The 25,085-nt window shown below is 44.4% G+C and overlaps 1 protein-coding gene across 1 annotated transcript; it reads right to left on the reverse strand.

The window, feature by feature from the left end:
- Positions 1–12,789: 12,789 nt before the first annotated feature.
- LOC136631553 (photoreceptor outer segment membrane glycoprotein 2-like) lies at positions 12,790–17,118 on the reverse strand. The gene is made up of 3 exons (XM_066605834.1): positions 16,538–17,118; positions 14,388–14,634; positions 12,790–13,053 (listed from the first exon to the last, which is right to left on the reverse strand). Exons 1-3 carry the CDS (start codon positions 17,116–17,118, stop codon positions 12,790–12,792), a joined length of 1,092 nt encoding a protein of 363 aa, XP_066461931.1.
- Positions 17,119–25,085: the final 7,967 nt, after the last annotated feature.

A 25,085-nucleotide genomic window follows, 5' to 3' on the forward strand; every position in this document is an offset into this window, starting at 1 on the left:
ATTATCGACGCCCACACACAAGAGCTGCACATCCAATTGCAGCACATTTCTGACCTGTTCTCTCTCATTGACAACCTGGAAAACCGTCATAGAAGAAACAGTATCAGAATCACAGGTCTTCCAGAAAAGATTGAGCCAATTCAACTAGAGAGATGGCGAGGGATTTTTCAACAACATCTTGAACAGACCAACGGATACCACCCTGGGGATCGACCCGATCCATCGCTCCCTGGGCCTAAGGTCTACTGACCCCCAACAGACCACGCAACATCGTTTGTAGGATCTACTTCTACAAAGACAAGGACTTAATCCAGAAAGCACGATCCTCAAAAGATTTGTCCTACCAAGGCTCAAAGATCCTGATTGACAGACCTCTCCTGACGCACACTACTACTTCGCAAAGCGCTGAAACCCTTACTCCTCCTTCTTCAGGAAAGAGACATCCCTTACCACTGGGGTTTTCCGTTCCAGCTCCATGCCAAAAAAGATGGCAGATCAGCAGTCTTCAGAGGTTTGGTGTCAGGACTCGGGGTCCGGGAAACTGGAAGTCCCTGAAAACACCCGCAACCCCTGTCCCTGCCTACTTGCCCCCCTGGGCTAACCCCCAGGGCGACAACTGGGCGACTGTCCCTACACTCACTAAGGAAGGGGGACACGGGGACTAACGAACCGACAGACACTGGAACAAACAACAGCAAGGAGAGTCAGACAATCCGGGTCAGCAACAAGAGGGTACGCGGTACAAGAGGGTCAGGCAAAGGCAACGTCAGGTCCAAAGGCAGAGGGTCAGTAACAGGAGTCAGGAGTCAGAAATATGCAGTACGCTGGTGTAGCAGGAAATCCAAAACTAACACTGGCACTGGATTGCAGACACCAGCAGGTTTAAATGCTGTCAGAGCTCCCGCCCAAGCAGCTGATTGGGGCGGGGAGCCTGACAGCAGCTGAGTGCACCCAGCAGCACTGGGGAACCCGCCCCCAGCCCTGCAGGAGGCAGGACAGGAGACACATGTTTGGTTGCCAGGGTACCTAGGACGCGGCGCGGGGCAACACCCACCGCGTCCCTGGCAACCCGGCGGCGAGGCGGAGCTCGGCGGCCAGGGGAGGTGACGAGGACCGGGGCCCCCCTGCGCCGCACAGCAGCCGCACGTGTGACAGGTGCGGCGGTGCGGGCACGACAGACCCGCAAACCGCCAGTCCTTACATTTGGGAGATGTTCCGGGCTTCCTCAGCACATTGGAACTCGCCACGTTCCTCTTCCTCACTGGCCGATGCCGCCCCCCAGAGCACTCTGGCAGAGAGCGGGCCGACAACGATCTAGTCAACACAAAACACCATGCCATAGATCCAGAGGAGACCCCAGCGGTCCTATGGGAGACTGATATTTGAATCGTACCTCTTTCAGAGGGGAACTCATTACTCAACTTTCAAAAAAGTCTGATTTAACGAGATGAGTCACAGGGTGGTGGATGGAAGCGATCTGCAAACAAATTCATTAGCCAGTTACGGAGCAGGGAGGGGAGCGGGTTTTTCATGGGCGGTATCCCACCCAACTAGGGAAGGCAGCTTAGTTAGTAGCTGTTTATTGTCCAATTTAGGCAGTTCGTAGCTGTAGTTTCGGACCGTAGGTCCTGTTCTTTTTGGTTTGTTCTATTATTTGTTTATGTTCACCCTTCTTGTCTAGTCTCCCCCTTCCTTCTCCTTCCCCCCCCATGTGTTTTCCCCCCCCCCTTCCCTACTCCAATCTGGAACTGGGTCTCGGGGCAACAAGATTAGATGACACCCTCCCGTGCAGTGGCCACCATGACGGACTTGATGTTTTGTATGTTCAACATAAAAGGGTTGAACGTTCCTCAAAAGAGAAGACAAGTTCTCTATCACCTGCATAAAAAAGGGGTCATGGTGGCCATGCTACAGGAGACGCACTTTAAGTCAGGGGGCATACCGACTTGCACTTCACGTTACTACCCATTCTGGTTCCACAGGCCTGACCCATTGAGGAGGGTGGGAGGTGTGTCCATAGCCCTACACAGAACCTTACAGCATTGGGTTATATCTTCTTCCATGGACCCAGATGGTAGATTTCTTTTCCTTAAACTGGAAGTGAAGGGCCATACTTTAACCTTTGCTAACATATATCTCCCTAACCAGAACCAAGTGTCAAGTGCATCCAGAATGCTATGAGAACTGTCGGAGTTCGCGGGTGGCTCAAGGACCATCTTGGGTGGAGACTTCAACCTGACCCTGGACACCTCCTCGGGTAAGTCCTCCATCTCCCTAGCAGCACTGAGGTCCCTTAAAAAAAAACATTAGATACCCTGCGTCTGGTTGACCTGTGGCATATCCTCCACCCTGGGGTCAGGGATTACTCTTTTCACTCTGCAGCACATAACTTCTATAGTAGAATAGATCTGCTAATGATCTCCCAGGGTCTCCTGGATTGCTCCCCCACTTGCTAGGGAATATTATTTGGTCAGACCATTCGGACCTTGGTCAGACCTTGGGAAAGTCACATGGAGAAACCATTCCTGGAGACTAAACGACAACCTTCTCCGGCATCCCCTGTGCGTGTCCGATATCGGGGGGGTGGGGGGGAATGAAGGAGTTTGTTGAAGTCCACTGCGAGGACGCGACCCCTCATCCTGTGAAATGGGAAGCTATAAAATGCGTGTTAAGGGGGATACTGATTTCTCACGGAGCCCGACTTAAAAGAGAGAGATCAGCCTTAACCGCACTCCTATCAGAACTTATCATCAAAGAGACGGCCAACAAGAACCAGCAATCCGATACACTCAGGGTAAAATTTCCTCCATTAGGCAACAGATTCTGACTATCCTTGACCAAAAATCCCTGACTTTTAGAGACAGGCTTAGGAGAGGCTCGTTCGAATTTGGCGATAAATTTGGTAGCTGGCTCGCCAGAACACCCGATCCCAGGACCCCACTGACGCACGTCCCCAAAATACAGTCGCGAAGGGGGCACACGGTACACTCCACAGAAGACATCCTAGAGGAATTTAGGTCTTACTATAACAACTTACATAATATTAACTCTGACGCTTCCAGTGGTGATCCATGCACTGAGGTGGAGGCATATCTGGCCACTAATTCCCCCGGCAAAATAACAGAAGTGGAGAGGGAGGACTTAGAGCTCGATTTCTCAATTCAGGAATTATCCAAGATAATCCAAAAATTGAAGACTGGCAAGCGCCCCGGCCCAGATGGGTACACAGCTAGGTTCTACAAGCTATTCAAGAAGGAATTGTCTCCCCTGATATTGGAGGCTTTCAACGCGATCAGCCGAGGCCAACCCTTCCCCCCCCCCACCCCGTGTCTTCTTGCGATCGATGCTGAAAACGCATTCGACCTCATGAGCTGGCCCTTCCTCTCTGCCACCCTAGATAGCATAGGACTAGAAACGCGGATGAAATACTGGCCCTGTACCACAATCTGTCAGCCAGAGTTCGGGTCAACGGGGCACTCTCAGAGACCTTTTGGGTATGAAACGGGACAAGACAGGGTTGTCCTCTCTCCCCTTTCTTATATGTGCTGGTGATGGAGGCTTTGGCCAACGCTATTCGCAACAACAGCTCCATTAAAGGGATCCAAATAGGGAGGCGAGAACACAAAATGGCCCTTTTCGCTGACGACCTGCTTCTTTATTTGTCCAGTCCCCGGATTGGCTTACCAGCCCTTCTAGAGGAGTTCGAGAGGTTCAGCAGGGTTCGTGACAATAAGGTTAACGCCCAAAAATCCGAGGTCTTAAACATTAATCTCCCGCAGACCGAGGTGCCACACCTGATGGGGTTGTTCCCCTTTCGGTGGCGTCCTACGAGTATAAAATACTTGGGGATACAGCTCCCAGCGGATGTTTCTCAGACATTCAGACTCAACTTCTTGCCCTTCACGTCGGGACTAGAGGGAGACCTGAAAAAGTGGGATCCCTTGTTCCTATCGTGGAATGGAAGGGTCAATGTGGTCAAACCATCACAATTAGGCTACCAAGACCATACCTGAAGAGGCTGAAAAGATCCCTGGTTTCGGTGTTCGTGTGGAGAGGACGCAGACCACGGATGCATTTCTCACTCCTCAGGAGAAAGGACGGACGGGCTGGGCCTCCCTGACTTCTCCCTATACTACAGGACCAGCATCTCCAATTGCATATTGGACCTACTAAAACACAGCTCCTCAAAACTTTGGGTGAAGGCCGAACTTGAGGGGGTGACGGGGTATGTTCAGACTGCCTTTTGGATCTATCCTAAATAGATTAAAACATTACCCATCGAGTCCCCATTTTGTGCCTAACTAATTAAGAATTGGACAGGTTTCGCAGCTCACAAAGGCTTAGTGAAGGTCCCTGGTCCACTCACACCTTTGGTCTCTAACCCTCAGTTCAAGGCTACCCTTGGAGGCTCCTCTCTACTGGCACCTCCGGATGCCCCGATCCCTAGACTAGGTGACGTGATGTCTCGGAAGGGCTTGAAGTCGATGCAGGAGATCCTGGGGGATAGAGAGGCTCAACCGGGAATGTGGCTACAATACTTTCAACTACGAGGTTTCGTCCAATCACTGTCGCCACAAGCGCATGAAGCTGCCCCCCCACACACACACACGGAATTTGAGCAGCTGTGCCTTGCCCCTTCACTTCCTACACACATGATTTCTAGACTCTATAATCTGGTGCTGTCTCAGGAGATGGAGGGCGAAGACCCTACTTATACGGGTGCCTGGGAGAGGGAGCTAGGTAGGAGCTTCACTCCAGAGGAATGGCACAGAGCTTGGCTTCTAGCTCATAAGCTCTAATCGGCAGGCAGAGTCCAAGACCTAAACTTTAGAATTCTATCTCGGTTGTATAGTTCCCCCAGGTCCCCGACACATGCTGGAGATGCAACGACAGCAGAGGTACTATGTCACATATGGTGGGATTGTCCTGAGGTGTTGAACCTCTGAAGGGAAATTGTAGAGCTATACAACCATGTTTGCCATACAAAGGTGACACCGACCCCAGAATTAGCCCTTCTATCCATGTTTCCCGGCTCAATGAGAGACGCGAAGCGGGGGCCTCCTCAGGTTCTTCATCATAGCAACCAGGAGGATCATCCCAAGACTGTGGCGCTCGACTCAGGCCCCGACACGGATAATGTGGGTAGAGGAGCTCCACACACTTATGCACTTCGAGGTGTTGGGGGCGGACGGGCCTGAGGATTGGGCAAAACACCACCACACGTGGGAAGCCTGGGTCGCTTTCAGGTCCTCAGACGGTCTCGCTAAATAGCTGAAATCGGGCGTCCTCTGAGCCGTGACAGCAGAGAAGCGGGGGATGTTCTGGATGATAAGCAAGCTTGGAAGCGGGATCCCGCTCTTGCTTCCCTTTGCCCTTCCTCGTGTGTTCCTCCCTGGATGTGCTCCTCCCTGGTCTGCGTCTATGTCAATGTCAGATATCACACTTTAGTTAACTGTCTGTGAGGTATACTTTCGGGGAGGCATGCTCTGGCTCGATGTGCCTAGTGATTCCTTTACAAATGAAAGTGATAAGTAATGCTTAAACTACCTGCTCCCCCCCCCCCACTATCCTAAAAACATAATTAAAACTTTTTGAACCAAAAAATCCATGTACAAATATTCGTCCTCAAATACTTTGTTTTTAAATCTAAATAGGTTCAAACTTCTATGATTGATTACTTTTTTTAATGTGTCTTTATATCTGTCAGAGCCTTGTCTTTCTTATTCAGTGTTCCAAATCTCTTCCATAAACCTAGATTTATTGTAGGGTTTTCGGTTACTGAACAACTTTCCTTTTTACAACGCTATCTAGAAAAATAATAAACGGAGTTACTTACCACTCCGCCACCACATGAATCTGCGATCTTCCTGCAGTCAGCAATGAAGTAGCAGCATCAATGGTGTAGTAAAATAGAAAAAAGATTTATTGCTCCATAAAAATGGCGACGTTTCGACTAGGTGAGTCGATTCGTCCTGGTGTGTATTTGTGACAGGGGCCATCACCGGAAGTCAGGTGACTGCTGCAACTAGTCACAGGCTGCAGCGTAGCCAGACGTTCTCCTGACATTGGAATACAGTCTGAGTGACAAAGTCTTTATTCCTCCAATGACGTATTGTATTGGCTCTTTAACTTGGGAGGGGCCAATAAACATGTCTGCTGTTCATTTGTTATACGTATGTAATATGAAACACTTGTATGTATCTGTATGCTTGACAAAGACCACCTGTTCGAAACTTTGCTGCTGTTATATCATTGGAGGAATAAAGACTTTGAAATTTTGCATCTTGAAAGCTGTCACGTCTTCCTCCTATCACTTTTGGTGACATCTGTCACAACAAACAGCAGGACTGCAGTGGTGGATTGCAGTGGAGGGGTAAGTATAGGTCAGTTCATTTATTTTTTCCTAGAGACAGTCCTACTGAAGGAAAGTAGTCTAACTGGACAACCCTGTCTGTTTTACTACATACTTGTATGCCCCATGAAGTAACAATTCTGGATTATCTTTTTAGAACTCTGCATTGTGACATTTCTCTGTTACTCCTCTTGGAACTGTGTGAATAAATTGTCAGCTGGGTGTTCCCATTCCTCTTGTCAATGAGGGGTGTCCCAACATACTTACATATTATCCAATCAGACTTCAGTGTTAGACTGTATAGGAACACTGCCTTTTGACAACTGGATGTTACTATTCCCTTAATTTTTTCATACATTTCCTGTATCACCAATAGCCATGAGGGAGAAGAGGAACTTATTGTACACTGTTATATATTTGATGCTACAAAGGGGTTGCCAATATGTCTTTTGCCTTTTCTATTTCACCGGATTAAATACTTGTATCATATCAAAGTGTATTTTTGTATATGCCTGAGCCTCATTTCATGGTTGTAGCTTGATTTATCAATATTTCTTTTGATTCAGATCTGCAAAGAACATGGTCTCCAAACTTTGAGGCAAGCTTTTGAAAGAAAACCGGAAGTTAGCAAAATCGGGTGAGGTAGGTCGAGTATTTCAGAACATCAAAGCGAAAGTTTGCCAATCTCTGGTGCATATGCCTACCTTGTGAGGAGCGGCATTATCTTGAAGAAACAAAATTCCTTTCAAAAGCTTGTCTCAATGTTCGCAGATGATGTTTGCTTCAGATCTGCAAGAAAAAAGATTTATAATTGGGCAACTACTATAAAATTTAGGTCAGATAGATAAAACACAAGCTTTGATGTGCAGAATATATTATTAGCCTAAAAGTAGATGAAATAAGAAAAAACAAATACTTATCAGTACCTCGTCCACCACCAGGTTACCTTAAGGCCTCTTTCACACTGGCTACAAAATCATGATATTTTGTAGCGATGCAGCATCGTTACAAAACGCATGTATGTGAGGCTTCCTTCACACGGGTGACAAAGTTGTGCAATTTTCATGTGTTGTGACAATGCTACAAATCTCATGTATGTGAATCCCATGCTTTCGTATGGGTTTCTTCACTTTTGCGATGTTTTGTAGCATGCGACATTGCGAGTCAAATTTAGTGGATTTCACGATATACACGCAACTCACGAGGTTTTGTAGCCCATGTTTCCCTATGGAGCCTTCCTTTCTGTTGCATCACATTGCACGAAAACACGATTTTCATGCACTGTGATGCAACTTTGACAATAGGAAATCCTACTGTAAAAGCCCTAAACTAAGCCCTAGCTGCAGGGGAAAAAAAGAATACATCACCTAAGAAGCGCCCTTTAGCTCCACTACATCTTCTTCCCGGGCCCCAGCACTGATCTTCATCTCTTCTGGCCGGAGATTGAAAAATCTCCGCCTCCTGTAAGCGCTACCTCTCATTGGCTGAGCTTTGTGACAGTCAGCTAATCAGAGCCAGGTTGTAATGAACTACCATATATACTCAAGTATAAGCCGAGTTTTTCAGCTCATTTTTTTTTTTTATTGCTTGAATTCTACCTGTTGTCATCCCCCGACGTCCCCTCTGCTCAGCTCTGTCATTCCCTGCCGTCAGTGCTGTGTAAGTAAGCGCTGTGATTGGATCGAGCACCAGCCAATCACAGCTGGCGCTCGATCATTCACAGCCAATCAGTGAATGACATTCACTGATAGGCTGTGAATGATCGAGCATCGGCTGTGATTGGCTGGCGTTCGATCCAATCACAGCGCTAACTTGCACAGCGCTGATTTGAAAGCCGAGCAGGGAGATGACAGCGGGGAGAAGTCTAATGCAGTCTAATGCAGCACGCAAGCTGCTTTTGACTTCTCCCCGCTGCTATCTTCCTGCTCGGCATTCAAATCCCCTTCTGTCAGGGCTGTGTAAGTAAGCTCTGTGATTGGATCGAGCGCCGGCTGTGATTGGCTGGCGCTTGATCCAATCACAGCGCTGACAGATGACAGAGCTAAGCAGAGAGGACGGCGGGGAATGACAGTGGGGAGAATTCAAGCAGCTTGCAACACAGATCCGGCTGGGAGGTGAGTATGGAGGGTTTTTTTTACCCAGCATATACTCAAGTATAGCTCTGCTTATACTCGAGTCAATAAGTTTTCCCAGTTTTTTGTGGAAGAACTTATTGACTCAGCTAATACTCGGGTCAGCAAATACTCAAGTATATACGGTAATCACAGCCATTCAATAAATCATTGAATGGCTGTGATTGGTTGATCAAGGGCTGGCTTTGATTGGCTAAGCATCACAGCGCTCAGCCGATCAAAGGCAGCGTTTCCAGGAGGCAGGGATTTTCTAATCCCCGGTCAGAAGAGATGTTGAAGACCACTGCTGGGGATCATAGAGAAAATGCAGCCGAGCTGGACAGCGCTTTTTAGGTGATGTATTTGATTTTTTCTTTCTGCAGCTAGGGCTTATTTTTGGGATAGGGCTTATATTTTAAGCCCCCCCACGCTCACCCCCAGCAGGAGTGATCAAACCATCGAAAGTTCTTGTCCCCCGTGGGGACTAAAGAAAAAATGTAAAAGTCGGTTATTAAAAAAAAATAAGGTAATAAGTTTTTTGTTTTGTGTTTAAAAAAAAAATATTTATAATTTTAAAAAAATCTAAAAAAAACATATTTAGTATCGCTGAGTACAAAAAAGTCAGATCTAGCAAACGTCATCAGAAAAAAATAAAACCAATAGAAACTACAGGATGTCACCCCCAAAAATCAAGCCCTCACACAACTATGTCGATGGAAAGTTATGGCAGCAGAAATTAATTTAAATTTTGTTCCAAGGATATTTTATTCTTTAGATCTAGTACAAAACAAACCTACATACGCTTTGTATCGTAGTAATCATACTGGCCCACAGAATAAGGCTATCATTTCTGCTTCAGTATGTACGCTGTTGAAACAAATCCCCCCCCTCCAAGATGGTGGAATTGATGCTTATTCCACTTAAAAAAATTTTAAATGTCTTTCAGTACATTATATGGTTCATTACATAGTACCACTGGAAAGTATAACTCGTCCCGCAAAAAAATCGAGCCCTCAGACAGCTACGTTGTAGGATAAATAAGTTAGGATTTTTTTAAAGTGGGGAGGAAAAAAGGTGCTGTCCTTAAGGGGTTAAGGACTATGAAGTGACTGGCTGCAATACTCTGTGGCACTGGTGTATTATGTCTCCACCGGAAGCATGAGTGAAGACATGGGTTAGTCGGCTTGAGATGCAGGGGACAGCCAGGTGATGTCCACGGTTCCCGATTGGCTCCCATCCCCGCTCCGAAACTTACTGTCAGTGGGCTAAGGCTGCTGCTTTCAGTGTGTCACCTCCCATCTTCCCTGCCGACCCCGCCTCTGACTGTCTCGGCTCCCATCTCCCCTGGCGACCCCTCTGCTGTCACTGTTCGAACTGCTCCGCTGTGAGTCTCGCCGCTGCTGGCCTTCCAGCTCTTGCCTCCCATCCCCACTCCGGAACCCTCTGTCAGTGTCCTGAAGCCACTGTTCTCACTGTCTCGCCTCTCATCTCCCTGCCGACCTTGCTGCTGTCAGTGTTCCCTGCTGATCCTGCTGCTGTCTGTGTTCCAACCGCTTCAATGTGACTCTCGGCGCTAGCGGATTCCAGCTCCGCTGTGATTGTCGTCTTCCCTGCCACCCTCTCCTCTCTGCTCTCGGCCCTGCTGTGACAGTGGGCAGTGCCCTAGCTTGTGTCTGCTCACGGCTCCACGGTCAGTCTTCCTGGCTGCCTCCCTCTGATGGATGGGCGATGTACAGCAAATAACTGTGGGGACGGGACAGCACAGACCTGCAGCCAATCGGCAGCTAGGGGCGTGCCCGGGGTGTTACGTGCACCGAAACCCTGTCAACCCCTAGCTTCCGGTGGAGACATATTGCACCAGTACCATACTCTGCATAGCCAAAGGTCCCACTGTTGACCTGAATGCATTGTAAATAATGTTAGTGAATGTGATTGTGTTTCAACTCACAAATTGCAGTCACCACACTTGCCTATTTGAAATCTATATCTGAACAGGGATTTTGGAGCTCTATTTCAGAAAAATGGAGCTCTAATTGCTATGCAGATATGAAAAAATCCTTGAATAGAGCCCAGCCTGCTTTGGAGCCTCAACATGCCACAGAATAATCCAATTTCTTTCATTAATGTTTTACAATAATCACATTTCATGTATCAATACAGGCAGGCAAAAGGATGGCACCTTTCTAGGCAGAGAAGAGAAAGCTGAAACTCGCACCGCTCAATACCCATGCATTGAGTTTACCTTAATGCACCTTTCTTATCGACTTGTGTATTTATCATTCTCTTCTCTGCCTGTATTGAGACATGAGATTTGTTAGAAGGTGGACATTCACTTGAAGCTACAGACCTCAGATTCAGCTTCTCCAGAAAGCTATGTACTTTAAATAATTAAACTTTGGTTATTTCTCTCTTTGTGAATTCAAGTTTGTGAAAATAAGGTAATTTTAAAGAATGAAAAATTGCTTATTTTTCCATGTTGTGGTATAGACCATGAAATGCCATGTCTTCTCTTAATTCTGATTGAATTAAGTAGGAATGACCATCTAGCTAAGTCTTCCTCTTGAGCCTGTCTATTTCTGTCGCATGAAAGATGTTAATCCCTGGCAACGTGTTTTCCTAATAGCCTTTTTTGCCTCTGAAGTGGTGCCTCGAAAACAAAAGCCTTATTCATGTAAGTGTCTTTGTTTACTTTTTCTTAAGCTACCCTACACCCAGAAATGAATGATAAAAGTAAACGCATATAAACCGCTAGCAATATTAGCCTGCAGGATTTTCTGCATATTGAAACAGTCATGTAGAGAGCACAGGAGTTGGGTTGGGTTCATACTATGTGCCTAGCCTTTCCAACCCGGGGTTCCATCTGAATTGTGAAAATGGCAATCAGATTGCACTAAGCGAACATGCTTGTCCGAGCTTGATGCTCGTTCGAGTATTAGCATACTCGATGGTGCTCGTCACTCGAGCGAGCACCAGACAGAGTTCGAGAAAATTTTTTGGCCCCTCCCCGCATTACCACTTCCTGCTGTTTCGTGCCAGTGTGCACACGTCCACAGCAGTATGTGGCTGGCTGATAGAGAGAGAGAGAAAAAAAGCTCGACACCTGCCGTGTCCACTGCAAAAATGCTCTAGTCTTCCACTGACTTCAATAGGGTTTGTTACTCGAATACAGCTCTCGAAGAAAAGCTCGACTCGAATAACGAGCACCCGAACATTTTGGTGCTCGCTCATCTCTAGATGGCACCATAGTTTATAATTGGTTAGAGACCAAAAGTGTCTCAATTTGACCTTGTACTAGTTCATTTCTCTTTATTTTGGAAGACAGAATTGTCAACTACATTATTGCATCTTTTCTAAAATGCTGAAATTGAATGGAAACCAGGTCAAACAGAGACAGGAGTGGTCTTTGCTGACTCATTTTAAGCCCATCAGTGATTTGGATGGAACCCTAGGTTGGAAAGGCTGCACACACTGTAAAAGTATCTTTAGATGGAACAATCATTGCAAGAAAAATAGCAATTTTAGGCGATAGTTGTCCCATGTAAACAGAGCCATCGACAGGACACTGAGCGTGATACACTCAGTTGTTGGAGTCACTTGGTTTGTAATTGACTTAAAAACCAAGCTACTATCGTTTCTTGTATACTGGCAGTCATTTCTTTTTAAATGGCTGCCTGTTCACTGTGAGTGAAGATAGGCAGCTGGAAGAGATCTCTGGTGCACTCCGCTTACATTCCATAGACCAGTCCTCAGGGACCACCAACAGGTCATGTTTTCAGGATATCCTATGATGAGTACACCTGTTGCAATGTCTGAGTCACCAACAATAATTACATCACCTGTGCAATTCTGGGGAAATCCTGAAAAAATGACCTGCTGCCGGTCCCTGAGGACTGGAGTTGGGGAACACAGCCATAGACTATCCATCCAGTGTGGAGGCAAAGGAGCAGTAGTAGCTGAGATGACTGGTGTTTATGTGCCGGACAGTTGTCCCTTGTACATTAATGCAGTATGAGCCCAGTCTAACATTGTTGACAGACAGCATAAATAAAACTCCAATACATTTTACAAATTAGGTAACTTTTTATGTATTAAAAGTGCAGAAACAACTTTCTTAACAATCTATCCTCAAGTAGAATAAACATAAATTCTATCATCTTTTTGTACAATCCAAGGATTAAAGTTCACTTTACTCAAATTAAGACTTTTTGTACCTTCTGGCCAAGTGTCCTTGGAATAGTGTTGATAATTAATTTTTAAACACCTTAAAACATAACAATCAAAGTTCCTCCCCAAGTTCTTTATATTCACTATAGCCAAATACTGTGGTCAGCTGTCTGGGATGGAGCTTGGTGGAACATTATCTGGTCCATAATCTGCTGTTGGGATGTCCACATTTGGGTCAGATTTCCCAGAAAGGGTAGAAATCTGGTTAATTTTGCCAAGCTTCTTGATGATTTGAAAATTATGTTTAGCAGTTTCCATGCAGCTGTTTTGTAGTAACCATCCATCAGATTCAGACTCTGGATCTCCCAAGATCAAGACGTTTTCCATTGCAGTTTGAAGGTAACGCACACCAGTGAGCACTGACAGCTGTGCAAAAAACCCAAAAAAGGACGATAGGGTGATGAGTAAATAGTTACATACTATGTTTATCATTACATCTAAGGCCAGATGAAGAAAACAATCAGATAATGTTCTCACTATTGTAGAGAAATCTAAAAGCCATAAATCCTTCTTTTTTTTTAAATCATACTCCTGTAATTGTGTTAGGGTGGTTTCATGCGCCCAGGGAGCAGAAAAAGGGAATGCTAGCGGCCGAATGGCTCTGTCTCCGGATGGAGCCAAACAGTCCACTTAGTTTCTGCTCAGCTGCCTGGCTTTTGGATGAAGGAAAAAGGGCTGCATGCAGCGCTTTTTCTTCTGGCATTTTGAACCGGATCTGCGACAAAACCTCCGACTGGAGGCTCCATCACTGATGTGAAATTGGCCTTATTTGTATCTGGCAGTTTGCTTTGAACAATTCTTTTCTGTGATGGCACATAGTCCATTGATTCAGTAATCACTATAGGCTATTAGGCATGTACAAGAAATGCCTGCAGCTTTGTAAAACAAGTTATATTATATTGCAAAATTACATGTTATCGCCTCATGAAGCATACAACTGTCACTTGGAATCGCTGGAATACCCTTTAAGTATTGCTGCTCCATTTCTACAGTATGGCGCCTCAGTGGTCTAGTTTTTGGCTGCAGTGCATTTTTACAGCTATGTGAGGCGAAAGCAGAGTAAGAACCAGTCCACTGATGTTACATACAGAAGAAATAGGATTCAGAGAGTAACCAAAACGGAATGTATGCATTAAGAAGTGTAGGAGTATAGTCTAAGAGATAAACACTTTAACAGAACAGCTTTCATTTTTCAAGTAGCCGACTTTTGATTGGGTGCTATGGGCAATAAACACAGTTTCTTGTTTTAGACGACTTCATAAATATTTCCGAAAATATTTCCTATTATATTGAAGTATAAATGTTCTCTTATGGTACTAGCACACAAGACTGTTAGGCACATACATGCTGGACAGCCATCCTAGTTACTATTGCTTCTGTGCTTTCACACAGAAGTCACATTGGTTAAGTGAATGAAGTTGGAACGCACCAGAGATATCTTCCAGCTTCCCGCTTCCATTCACTGTGAACAGGCAGTCATTCAAAGATGAATGACAACCTGTTTAGATGGACTGATGGGTGAGGCAAAAACCAAGCGACTGACAAGTGAATGATTTCTTGTTCAGTGCCCTGTTGGTTACAGTGTGTATTTAGGCCAACTATCTTCTAAAATTACGGTTTTAAGCAATTATTCAGGTGATATTTGCTCTGTCGAAATGTATCTTTACAATACAAATATTACCATTGCTGTCTTGTCTTACCTCAAAGAGCCAAACCAGAAGCACAGTAAGACCAATGGACTGCATAAGATGCTCATAATATTCCAAGAGAGCCTCTCTGCAGCCCCGGAGCCAGATATTCAACTCCTCTGAGAGGTAGTCATAGTTGTAATGAGCAGAGTTGTTAGTAATCTGATACTGGATGCAAGGCCGAGGAGAGCTAGGGTTACAGCAGCTGAAGGGAACTCCATCCAATAAGTATCTTCCATCCACGTTACTTTTAAAACGGCTGTGAAAGATAAGTTGTAAAATATAGAGTACTCAAATAATGTTTAAGGAATTTACCTAGTGACACCCCAGTAGTATTAGCAGCCATTGCTGAAACATTGCCATTGACCCTGTGGCCTGAACAGTAGAAAATGCAGTCCCTATGAATCTTCGCTACAGACCTGTAGGCACTGTGTGTGCTGCAGTGCAGTGCTTCTATACTCGAATGGGAGTATGCCATCTTGGGGGAAAAAAATCAAAGGCACATGGAGGTACAGTTGGGCCAATGGATGCCATATTAAAGATTTGTGTAGTGTGGCTCCATTATACAGATGTGTGCATTTGTCCTTTGGCACAGAGAGAGGTTGAGCATAGTGCCATAGAGGAGTACCACCCAAAATGAATGTGTAAAACATTTTTTAACTTCGATCTGCAATTAGCATTTAATTCTGAATATAAACTAAAATCTTTATGGAAAGTGTCCTACCCATGCTATATGATCTTTATTAAGAACACAAAAACTTAACGGAAATAAGGCACTCTGCTGGATAGTTTATAATGTCTTCTGGTAAAGATTGCTTTAAAATACAACCCATTACATCACAGTGGATGCTAATTCATTTAGAGCTTATCCAACAACCCGGTCTTCCTTCAGTACATCCTGCATCAGTATTTCTAGACCTTCTGGCTATATGTGATTTTCTATATTCTGTATTTGCAAAATCCGCGCAGGTGTCCGCAAATAAGTAAATACCTGCGGATTTCATTTTTCCCTGACGCGCGGATCGCACATGCGAGAAATCACCTGCAGCATGCTCCATTTTCTGCAGGTTTCCCACACAAACAGCCCCCGCAGGCTTCTGTTGAAGCCTATGGAAGCCGTCCGGATCTGCGGCACACCTGCGGATTCGGACGGCTGCTGGCGTGCCAAGCACATCCACCGGGCAGAAAAAAAGATCCGACTGCAACAGACGGGAACCTGTAGCATCCGGAGAGGTGAGTAAAATCTAATTTCAGGCCTCATGTCTGCGGGAAAGGAGGGACCCGCTGCGGGATTCTGCATGGTGAATCTTCACGGGCCCGAATTTCCCAGTGGACATGAGGCCTTACTCTTAGGGGTCAAATCCAACCCAGATGTCTAGTAAAACCAATAGACCAAAGGTTCAGAAACAATCCATAATCTTTGTGGAAGTTTATTATTCAAGACAGGTTTACCAAGGCACCTCAGAGTAAAACAGCAATGCAAAATGTTTTGGGGTATCATAATACCCCTTTCTCAAGCACACCCAGTTGGTGTGCTCTTCTGTGATTGGTAGCCTAATGTGGACGGGGACTGTGGTTTAGGATCTCACAATATTGATTTATAAGTCTTTCTGGCATTTTGGTGTAGGGTGAGCCCCTATACCCAGTAATTGGATTTCTTACTTCTATGCTTCGTTACGTTTTGTACTCAGGACACTGTTCTCCTGTTTTTTAATATACTGATATTCTGCATGAAGGTATGGACATTATTTAGTAGTTTATTTAGCTGGCAGTATGGTAAACTTGCCTTGTCTGATATCGATAATCATGTTAGTCATTTACCAGAAATTGGATTTGCAGTTTAAAAACCATCAAAAGCCCAATCCAGGTCCAAAAGTTTTGCAATTGACCAAAAATTGGCCTTGGAAACATTGATCTTCTCCAATGTTGATAGAGAATTGGAGAATTCTAAACCACTCGCAATGCTCTTACTCCCATTAGAGCATATGGACATCACAGAGGGTAGAATATTCCACTTGAGACCCCCTCTATGAGCCAGAGCAATCCGCTAACAAGCAGCATATCTTGCTCTGGTGGACACTGAATGGACACAATATAATATTACACATCCTATGCAAGAATAAAGGGCATTTGGAAAGGATTAATAGGCCAGCTGTACTTACTCTATAGTGTCTTTAGAACCCATATCCAGGTAACGTACAGATATCCATTGTATTTCGAACCAGTCCCGAAAGCCATTGTTTCCACAACACTGAAACTGAATTTGAAGCAAGTCTATTGTAGATTTTAGGAAGCAACGTCCGGGAATGTCTGTGTCTTTGTAATACTTCAAAGCATCTTTGAGTCCCCGATAAAGAGCAGACTCCAGCTCATTTCTCATAGTGTAGCACATAATGGCTCCAGCAAAGACGCAGAACGTGAAGAAAAAAGTGCAGATTATGTAGGGTAACATGAACAGTTTCCATCTAGAAAACTTATTGGCGTCCGAACAGTCATAGCAGATCTTTCCACCAAAGAAATTGATGATACAAGCTATGGAGCCTACAGCAATAAGCATGTTGGGAACAGATTGGATGTTTCCACTCAACATCAACTCACTACGTTTCTTGATTTCAATTTTCAAATAGAGACCAAGGCTAAAAATAATGAGTCCGGTCACCACGGAGATCCAGTTAAGAATCCATAAGACTTGAGCTAATTTTCCCCTTCTTGTCTTAGAGAATTTTACTTTAAGAACTGCCATCTTGTACTCAAGAAATCTAAGTCAGGTAAGCAGTGGTCTTCTCCCTATAGAAACACAATAGTAGAGATGCATGATGTTTAATAAGATGTCAAAATTAACACAGGGCACCTACTTATTTTCTTTTCATATTTTCTTGTATAGACTTGTCTATTGAAGAGTTATTCCCACCTTGAAAATCTATGGCATATCCAAAAGATATGACATAAATTTTTGACAGATGACCTCTGGAACTCAAAGTCTTGAAAAATCGGGGTACTAGCCCTTAAGCAACATGTTATCTCCATGGTTACTTTTAGATGTGGGTCACATTCTTGCAAGACTTGCAATTATGTCATCCAAACACTCGTACTTTTACAGATTCTTATGGTAAAAGCAGTTCCACTATTAAAGATTACATACATTGTAACACAGAATATGTAGTGTATAAAATATCCTGTTACAAGTGCCATCTGTCATATATAGAATGCACCTCAAGAAAATAAAAAATACCGGAACATGCTTTTGAACACTTGCCGGAATATTACCAGAGCACTAAATTATTGATACAAATGTAGCAATTTTGTTCAGGGACACCATGGATCTACAAAGCACTTCAAAACAGTAGTGATCAAGGAGCTTAAAAAACAAAAACTAGAAGGTGATCACAAAGTAGCCCTATTAAACGGTGAAGCTTATTGGATTGTCCCCTTACAAACACTGGTCCCACTGGGTTTGAATAAAAGAGAAAGCATGCTGCATCAAATATAAAAAAGCCTACAGGCTTTTTCTTGCACCGCACTTTGACCCCTTTGCGTGACCTTTGGTGGATGATTTTGGTGTCATTAGATTTGTGACATCTTCACCACTGCCATAAAATTTTAAGATGTGAGTTTGATACATTGGGTGACCTATCAGGCAAGGTCAAAGTTCCTATGTTGGGTCTAGCAGCACTGTTGTGCTTCAGCCAACAGCGCAGCTAGGGAGAGTCAGGTCTCCTTCACACCAGTGAGGGCGAAATCGCCCTCGAAATCCATATGGAATCCCCTGGATGCGAGGCGTTTTCACATAAAAACAGCCTTGTATCCCTGCGGGGCTGAAGGAATTCCCCAGTACAGCTGTCACAGCCATGGCAGGGGATTGCAATGCTCGTTCTCCCATTGTTTTAAGCAGCGTCAACCCCATTAAAAGCAATGGGCGATATTGCAAAAAGAAAGGACATGCTGTGACTTTCTCCCTGCATAGCACCGCAGGTGCTTTAAATTGTTTCTGACATGTAGCTATACCTGATTAGTTTTTTTTCTCTCTAAATAATGAGCCTATGCTATAGAACATATGTGATTACTATGGAGTGCATATTAGTTTGAAATGCTTAGTATTGTGTGTTACTTCTTTGGTTTGTGACTATGGATTTTATAGCCTGACTACAATGCTTGAATAATAAAATTCTATGAGTTTTAGACAAATACTTCCTGCTCCTGACATTTATTGTACCTGACTGAATGGGCTCATTTTAATAATTAAGCCAGGCCCCTTCACTGTCACAGTCAATGCAGAAAAAGAAGGGGCTGACTTAGTTATTAAAATGAACTGGACAGCCCGCCCTTGTGATAATGTGACTAATATCAGAGGAGGCCATTCCATGTGATCTGGTGGCGGAACTGGGTTAGAAGTGGGGATTCTGATACTGCTGAATGTCCAGCCTTTAAGCTTCTTTTTGTAGTTTTCAGTGCAGATCTGTCCAGAAATACCAGATGAAATAGCACAGCAGGCTTCACTATTTCATCCAGGAAAATGCTGGACAGCATAATGGAAGTTGGATAGACTTGTTTATAATCAGTGTGGTCTGTTCAGCACTGTTTGGCTCTATCATAGGACAGATCTGTTGGGACAGGAATTCCGTTTTTCTGCTTTGATAATTGAGCAAGAAAATGGAAACCCAAGTGGAGCCCTTAGTGGCATTGTGAACCCAGTATGGGAGAACAATTTTCCATGGAGAAAAAAAAATTATAAAAATCTTGTTATTTGTGTGGCGCCAACGTATTCCGCAGCGTTTTTAGGTAATTTAAGCTGGGTACTCATTTTACCGACCTCAGAAGGATGAGTTGGGTCAACTTTGAGCTGGCTTCCTGAACCATTTGGGGATTGAACTTGCAACTTCCATGTCGTCAGTGAGAGCTTAGTACTGCATTTCTGATGCCTTAGCACTCTGCACCACATGGGCAGAGTGAAAATCTAGATGCGAACCAACAGCCGTTTAATTCCATGTTATCAGTGAATGGAGCTTTAAAGGGGTATTCCCATCTCCAATTTTTAGGGTTTATCCACAGAATATGCCATAAAAGTCTGATAGGTGCATGTCTCACGTTTGGGACCCACAACAATACTTAAATTAGGACCCTTGGTAACCCTGAATGCATTAGTCGGGAGGAAGGAAACTGTGTAGGTCAGCCAAGCTCAGACATTTTCATCAGCTAGGTCACCTTGTAATTGTCACATTTGCCCTGAGCATAAGATGCACCACTCCCACAACGAACTACGGTTGTGTTCACACAGAGAGCAGACTGCGGAATGGAGTAAAATATCATATAATCTAAACAAAATGAGAAAGGTGCAACCTCACCCTGACTACTAGTAGAAGAATCGCCCCGACTAAAAGCAAAGTTATCGCCTTAATAAACTTGGTCCTACATCTTGTGCCTCAGCCACTAACTCTAGCAACTAAAAGAAAAACACTAATGAGCAAACAAAAGCACTGCTTAGCTTTACAGTAGAACTCTTACCACTACAAACATATCCAGTCTGCATATTAGCCTTTTACATCCCACCTCCACACCATTCGCAACCTGATTGGTTGTTTGGATTTACTCATTCACGGTGATTGGTTATTTGAGTTGGCTGATTCACGGTGATTGGTTGTTTAGGTTGGCTCGAGTAGAGGTGGGGTGTAAAAGGCTAATATGCGTCCAGTCTCCACATAGACTGAGAAAATAATTGGCAATAACCAAAACCAGAAGCAGACTTAAATAATGACCAAGGCAATGCAGTTGAACAGACAGAGTTCCATAAACACCAGGGTAAAATCTACATATGAAACAAGAGAACAAAATCAGGGCTCAGGGAGAGTGGCAAGAGTCAATAATTTGACTGTCTTCAAATTAAATATTCCCATCACAAAAACTAGAGGAGAGGGCTGGGGGCTCTCTATTCACTGGATTAATATTACCCAAACAGTCTCGAGATGAGATGAAAATTCATTCTTTTTTGGTAAAGAAATCTCGAAAAGAACCAAAACGCAGATAGTACCCATAATTGCAAAAATTAGGAGAAGTGTCTGTTGACTCCAAAGACCTATTATTCAACACAAACTCTGCAAAGGTAAAAACCATGACCAATCCTTCTGATTGTCTGAGACAAAACACCACAAATATTAGACTTATATTAGACTTTTGATTTTATCTTTCAGTTTGACCATTAGTAGCAGGGTGATAAGCAGAGGAAAAAAACTGTTGTACTTTCAATCAATGGCACAGGAAGCACCAGAATCTAGACACAAACTAGATGCCCCAATCTGAGACGATATCAGACTGGAACCCGTGTAACCTGACCACATGAGTCAAGAACAGTTTAGCCAACGTTTTAGTATCAGAAAGACTAGGCAGAGCAATCAAATGGAACATCTTGCTAAATCAGTTCACCATTACCCAAACTACTGTGTTGCCCTCCGAGGATGGTAGATCAGTATTGAAATTCATGGACAAGTGAGTCCAAAGTTTCTCCGGTACAGACAAAGGTAATAACTTCCCAGCCGGAAGACTCCGGGCAGCCTTGGACCTAGCACAAACCCAGCAGGAAGAAACAAAACTAAAAGCATTCTGTCTAATGGACAGCCACCAGAAGATTCTGGTTATTAACCTCCTGGTATTGTTAATACCTGGATGACCTGCTAGAACAGGACTATGCATTTCAGACAGGAACTGAAGTTTTAGATGTAATGGAACAAAAAGTACGAAGGGGCAAAATCTTGTGCCTTATGAATCTGCTCCTCCAGATCCAAAGAAACTGAAGACACAACAACACCTTCAGACAGAATTGGCACAGGAGGTTCGTCAGAGACTACCGGAACAAAACTCCTAGAGAGAGCAGCTGCTTGGATGCTTTTACAAACAGGGCAATATGTGACAACTAAGTGAAAGTGAGAAAAGAATATAGACCACCAAGCCTGTCTAGGGTTAAGTCTCTTAGCAGACTCCAAATACACCAGATTTTTGTGATAAGTAAAGACTTAACCTTTTGTTGAGTTCCTTCCAAAAGATGCCACCACTTCTCAAAAGCCCACTTAATCGCCAACAATTCCCTTTCCCCAATATCATAATTCGGTTCGTCCGAAGCAAACTTCCATGAAAAGAAAGCAGAAGGATGGAGATTTCTCAACTCCCTAGTGCCCCAAGACAGAACTGCTCCCACTGCCACCTTCGAACCATACACCTCCACCACAAAAGGTTTAGAAAAATCAGGTTGACTAAAAACAGGAGCAGAAGAGAAACACACCTTCAGATTATTGAAAGCTTTCACTGCGCTTAAAGGGGTTGTCCCGCGGCAGCAAGTGGGTCTATACACTTCTGTATGGCCATATTAATGCACTTTGTAATGTACATTGTGCATTAATTATGAGCCATACAGAAGTTATAAAAAGTTTTATACTTACCTGCTCCGTTGCTGGCGTCCTCGTTCCCATGGAGCCGACTAATTTTCGCCCTCTGATGGCCAAATTAGCCGCGCTTGCGCAGTCCGGGTCTTCTTCTTTTCTGAATGGGGCTCCGTGTAGCTCCGTGTAGCTCCGCCCCGTCACGTGCCGATTCCAGCCAATCAGGAGGCTGGAATCGGCAATGGACCGCACAGAAGCCCTGCGGTCCATGGAGACAGAGGATCCCGGCGGCCATCTTCAGCAGGTGAGTATGAAGACGCCGGACCGCCGGGATTCAGGTAAGCGCTGTGCGGGTTGTTCTTTTAACCCCTGCATCGGGGTTGTCTCGCGCCGAACGGGGGGGGGTTAAAAAAAAACAAAAACCCGTTTCGGCGCGGGACAACCCCTTTAAGGACAAATCTAAAGAAAAGGCACCCTTCTTGGTCATATCTGTCAAAGGCTTTGCAGAAAATCCCTGTATAAACTTAGAGTAGTAATTAGAAAAACCCAAACATCTTTGAAGTGCCTTAAAATTTTTAGGCTGCATCCAATCCACAATGGCCCATACCTTGTCCAGGTCCATTTTAAAACCCCTTGGAGTACTGATGTGACCCAGAAATGTAACCTTCCCATAGCAAAAGAAAATTTCTCTGACGGACATGTGAAACATGTGAAGAATTATCATGAAAATAAATAAAGATATCATCCAGGTACACCAACACAAAACATCCAACTAAATTTTTGAAGCACCTCATTGATAAAAGTCTGAAACACCACAAGATCATTGGTCAAATCAAAAGGCATCACTAAATTTTCAAAATGCACTTCAGAGGTATTGGCTGTTTTCCGCTCATTCCCCTGCTTGATTCATATTAAATGATATGCTCCCTGCAAATCTACTTGGAGAACCAACCGGCACCCTTTAACTAGTTACATAGTTTGGGTATGAGCGGTAATGGATATGGATTGTGCTAAGTAATCTAATTAAGTTCTCGGAAATCCAAACGAAGCCGAAGACCCCCATCTTTTTTTTTTTAACAAGCATCAAATCCTTCATGTTATTACACAAAGTAAAATTAAATTGACTTCTTAGGGCTAGTTATTGCTCTGTATCACTCATTCCATTGGGTCTTTAACAGATGATTAACCCTGAAGCAGGTTTATAATTTAACTCTCGGTTCTATCGGGTTCATCATTTTACAGTCCCAAAGCTGAGAAAAAAAATTATCAATCGGCAACAGTACCCCAGAGGTGGTCGACAAGGAGAAGGGCCAAGCCTGTGGGTCTCCCTGCAATCTAGAGATGACAATCCCCACCCACTGAGACTCATTACCCAATGAGGTGGGGCGCAATTTAAAATAAAGCCTACAGGACTCCCGAAAGGTAACAAACTCCTGCGTCTTGCCCACAAAACAGTCGGGTAGATCCAATTTAGGCTCCTTCACTGGACCCATTCTAACTGAATGATGATAATTATCCGTTCAGTCGCATCTGACCTTCAGTTACTCCATGGATCAATATTCTATACGCATTCCTGTCTTTCACTGTGTCTAAGTTCGGCGAATGACATGTTCGTGGTGGCCTTGATTGCATCTAGCCATCTAGTTCTTTGTCGTCCTGATCTTCTCTTTCCACTGACTTTGCCAAGCATCAATACTGTTTGCATTGAGTTAGCGCGCATCACGTGTCCAAAAAAAGAGAGCCGCTGTTTTATTTTGCCCTCTAGTGATATTTTCGGTTTGACGCGATCTAACAGTACCTTGTTCGTTGTCATGGCAGTCCAAGGTATCCGTAGCATTCTCCTCCAGCACCATAGGTCAAACATATCAATTTTCCTTCTGTCTGTTTTCCTAAGCGTCCAACATTTGCAACCATACGTAGTTATGGGAAAGATGATTGCATTGACCAGTCTGGATTTTGTTGCAATGCTAATATCTTTGCTTTTCCAGATCTTTTCTATTCCTTGCATTGCAATCCTACCAAGTGTAATCCGTCTCTTGATCTCAGATCAAGATTGCGTGTTACAATCGATTTGGGATCCAAGGAAGATCAAATCTTGGACCGACTCGACTTTTTCCTTGTTAATTTTATGGTTCACTGTACCGTTGCCTACCATGGTCATGACTTGTTTTCTTCCTGTTGAGGTACAGTCCCATGTGTTCACTTTTCTTTTGCACTCGTTGGATAGGGTATTCCAGGTCCCTTTCACTTTCAGCAAGCAGGGTGGTTTCATCTGCATATCGAAGGTTGTTGACATTTCTGCCATCTATTTTGACTCCGATTTCTGATTCGCCCAGATTGTATAGCCATATGATTGTTTCTGTGTACAGATTGAGAAGGACTGCTGATAGAATGTAGCCTTACTGTATGCTTTTCTCAATTCAGAACCAATCCGTGTTTCCATAAGCTGTCCTGGTTGTTGCTTCCTGGTTGTTGTAAAGCGACCTTATAAGCTGTTCAGTATGTTCTGGGATGCCCATTTGCTTCAGACACTTCAAAAGCTTGTCATGTTCAACACAATCAAATGCCTAGCTGTAGTCGATGAAACATGTACCGTATATACCGGCGTATAAGACGACTTTTGAACCCCGAAAAATCTGCTCTGCAGTCGGGGGTCGTCTTATGCGCCGGTAATACAAAAAAAAAAAAAGTGTTAAAAAAAGAAATTTTATTACTCACCTCCCACGGCGTCCTGTCGCGCTCCGGCAGGATGTCGCTCGCTCCGGCAGGCTGTCGCTCGCTCCTCGTCCCCGGCGCAGCATAGCTTTCTGAATGCGGGGCTTGAAATCCCCGCTTCCAGAAAGCTAATACACACGCCGGCAGCCATGACAGCATTGAATGGCTGTGATTGGCTAAAGCACACGTGGCTTCAGCCAATCACACTATTCAATGACATCATTGAATGGCTGTGATTGGCTGAAGGCGCACGTGTTAGCAATCACACCCATTCAATGATGTCATTGAATAGTGTGATTGGCTGAAGCCACGTGTGCTTTAGCCAATCACAGCCATTCAATGATGTCATGGCTGCCGGCGTGTGTATTAGCTTTCTGGAAGCGGGGATTTCAAGCCCCACATTCAGAAAGCTATGCTGCGCCGGGGACGAGGGGCGAGCGACAGCCTGCCGGAGCGAGCGACATCCTGCCGGAGCGCGACAGAACGCCGTGGGAGGTGAGTAATAAAATTTTTTTTTTTTTCTCCACTGAATACCGGCGTATAAGGTGACAGTTGGGGGGTCGTCTTATACGCCCCGTCGCCTTATACGCCGGTATATACGGTACATGTCCTTTTGATACTCTTGGGT

The sequence above is a fragment of the Eleutherodactylus coqui genome, chromosome 6 (genome assembly GCF_035609145.1).
Source record: "Eleutherodactylus coqui strain aEleCoq1 chromosome 6, aEleCoq1.hap1, whole genome shotgun sequence".
Classification (NCBI taxonomy): Eukaryota; Metazoa; Chordata; class Amphibia; order Anura; family Eleutherodactylidae; genus Eleutherodactylus; species Eleutherodactylus coqui.

Bases quoted from the DNA above. Each gene is read 5' to 3' on its own strand.
- LOC136631553 (XM_066605834.1), bottom strand. From the start codon at position 17,118: ATGGCAGTTCTTAAAGTAAAATTCTCTAAGACAAGAAGGGGAAAATTA. The intron at 14,635-16,537 runs GTAAGTACAGCT...TATCTTTCACAG, and splicing joins GGTTCTAAAGACACTATAGA to CCGTTTTAAAAGTAACGTGG. The intron at 13,054-14,387 runs GTAAGACAAGAC...TTTTTTGCACAG, and splicing joins TTCTGGTTTGGCTCTTTGAG to CTGTCAGTGCTCACTGGTGT.